Here is a 2,198-nt window from a genome sequence, read left to right as displayed (position 1 = left end):
GCTGACTTTTCAGGTCTGATAACTGACTAAAGCTCTTTACACATTAATTGCACTTGAATGGTTTTCCCCCTGTGTGTGTTCGCGGATGTCTTTGAAGGTGTGATAACCGACTAAAGCACTTTGCACATTTACTGCACTTGAATGGTTTTTCCCCTGTGTGTGTTTGTTGACGTTTTTGTAGGTGTGATAACCGACTAAAGCACTTTGCACATTAACTGCACTTGAATAGTTTTTTCCCTGTGTGTGTTCACTGATGTCTTTGAAGGTGTGATGACCAACTAAAGCACTTTGCACATTCACTGCACTTGAATGGTTTTTCCCCTGTGTGTGTTCGCTGATGTCTTTGAAGGTGTGATAACCGACTAAAGCACTTTGCACATTCAGTGCACTTGAATTGTTTTTCCCCTGTGTGTGTTCCCTGATGTTTTTGGAGGTTTGATAAGTGACTAAAGCACTTTGCACTTTCACTGCACTTGCATGGTTTTTCCCCTGTGTGTGTTCGCTGATGTCTTTCAAGGTGTGATAACCGACTAAAGCATTTTACACACTCATTGCACTTGAATGGTTTTTCCCCTGTGTGTGTTTGCTGATGATACCTTAATGCTGAAGAGTTGCGAAAACTACTGTCACATTCACTACAATGATAAGGTTTTTCCCCCCGTGTGTGTTCGCTGATGACTTTTTAGGTCTGATAGCTGGCTAAAGCTCTTTCCACATTCACTGCACTTGAATGGTTTCCCTCCCATGTGTGTTAGATTATGACTTTTTAGGTCTGATAACTGACTAAAGCTCTTTACACATTCATTGCACTTGAATGGTTTTTCCCCTGTGTGTGTTCGCTGATGTCTTTGAAGGTGTGATAACCGACTAAAGCACTTTGCACATTCACTGCACTTGAATGGTTTTTCTCCTGTGTGAGTTCGCTGATGAACCCTTAATGCTGAAGAGTCACGAAAACTACAGTCACATTCACCACAATGATAAGGTTTTTCCCCCGTGTGTGTTCGCTGATGACGTTTTAGGACTGATAACTGACTAAATCTCTTCCCACATTCAATGCACTTGAATGGCTTTTGCCCTGTGTGTGTTTGCTGATGTCTTTGAAGGTGTGATAACAGACTAAAGCACTTTTCACATTCAGTGCACTTGAATGGTTTTTCCCCTGTGTGTGTTCCCTGATGTTTTTGGAGGCTTGATAAGTGACTAAAGCACTTTGCACATTCACTGCACTTGAATGGTTTTTCCCCTGTGTGTGTTCGCTGATGTATTTGAAGGTGTGATAACCGACTAAAGCACTTTGCACATTCACTGCACTTGAATGGTTTTTCCCCTGTGTGTGTTCGCTGATGTCTTTGAAGGTCTGATAACAGACTAAAGCACTTTTCACATTCAGTGCACTTGAATGGTTTTTCCCCTGTGTGTGTTCCCTGATGTTTTTGGAGGCTTGATAAGTGACTAAAGCTCTTTGCACATTCACTGCACTTGAATGGTTTTTCCCCTGTGTGTGTACGCTGATGTCTTTCAAGGTCTGATAACTGACTAAAGCTCTTCACACATTCACTGCACTTGAATGGTTTTTCCCCTGTGTGTGTTCGCTGATGTATTTGAAGGTGTGATAACCGACTAAAGCACTTTGCACATTCACTGCACTTGAATGGTTTTTCTCCTGTGTGAGTTCGCTGATGAACCCTTAATGCTGAAGAGTCACGAAAACTACAGTCACATTCACCACAACGATAAGGTTTTTCCTCCGTGTGTGTTCGCTGATGACGTTTTAGGACTGATAACTGACTAAATCTCTTCCCACATTCAATGCACTTGAATGGCTTTTCCCCTGTGTGTGCCTGCTGGTGTATTTGTAGTTCTGATAACCTAATAAAGCTCTTGACACATTCACTGCACTTGAATGGCTTTTCCCCTGTGTATGTGTGCTGATGAAGCTTGAGTAGTGATGTCAAACTAACGCTCTTGCTGTATGTGTATGATTCTTCTTTCTTGGTTAGTGTCTGTGGGTCGGGTATATTCTTGTCTACATCCCATGACTGCAATTCCTGATGGGCCGACATGGCTGATAAAGCACTTGTGTTTTTCTCACACACTTTATATGTGTGCAGTATTTTGCACGTTTGATTTCTGTCTTAACAACAAAATGCGATAGCCACCAAATATTTGCCACACTCCTAATACGTAGAAGGTGT

General features: G+C 42.0%; 1 protein-coding gene across 1 annotated transcript; it reads right to left on the bottom strand.

The window, feature by feature from the left end:
• Nucleotides 1-43: 43 nt before the first annotated feature.
• Nucleotides 44-1,940, bottom strand: LOC147662621 (uncharacterized; the record flags this gene model as incomplete). Its single annotated transcript, XM_086951044.1, has 3 exons — nucleotides 44-194; nucleotides 252-569; nucleotides 655-1,940. Coding segments are annotated over 3 exons (1,755 nt in total), but the record flags the coding sequence as incomplete, so codon positions are not given.
• Nucleotides 1,941-2,198: the final 258 nt, after the last annotated feature.

This window comes from Lissotriton vulgaris, unplaced genomic scaffold (assembly GCF_964263255.1).
Source record: "Lissotriton vulgaris unplaced genomic scaffold, aLisVul1.2 SCAFFOLD_11625, whole genome shotgun sequence".
Lineage (NCBI taxonomy): Eukaryota > Metazoa > Chordata > Amphibia > Caudata > Salamandridae > Lissotriton > Lissotriton vulgaris.
Note: the sequence above shows the minus strand (reverse complement) of the source record. Positions and strands in the feature narration are given on the sequence as shown.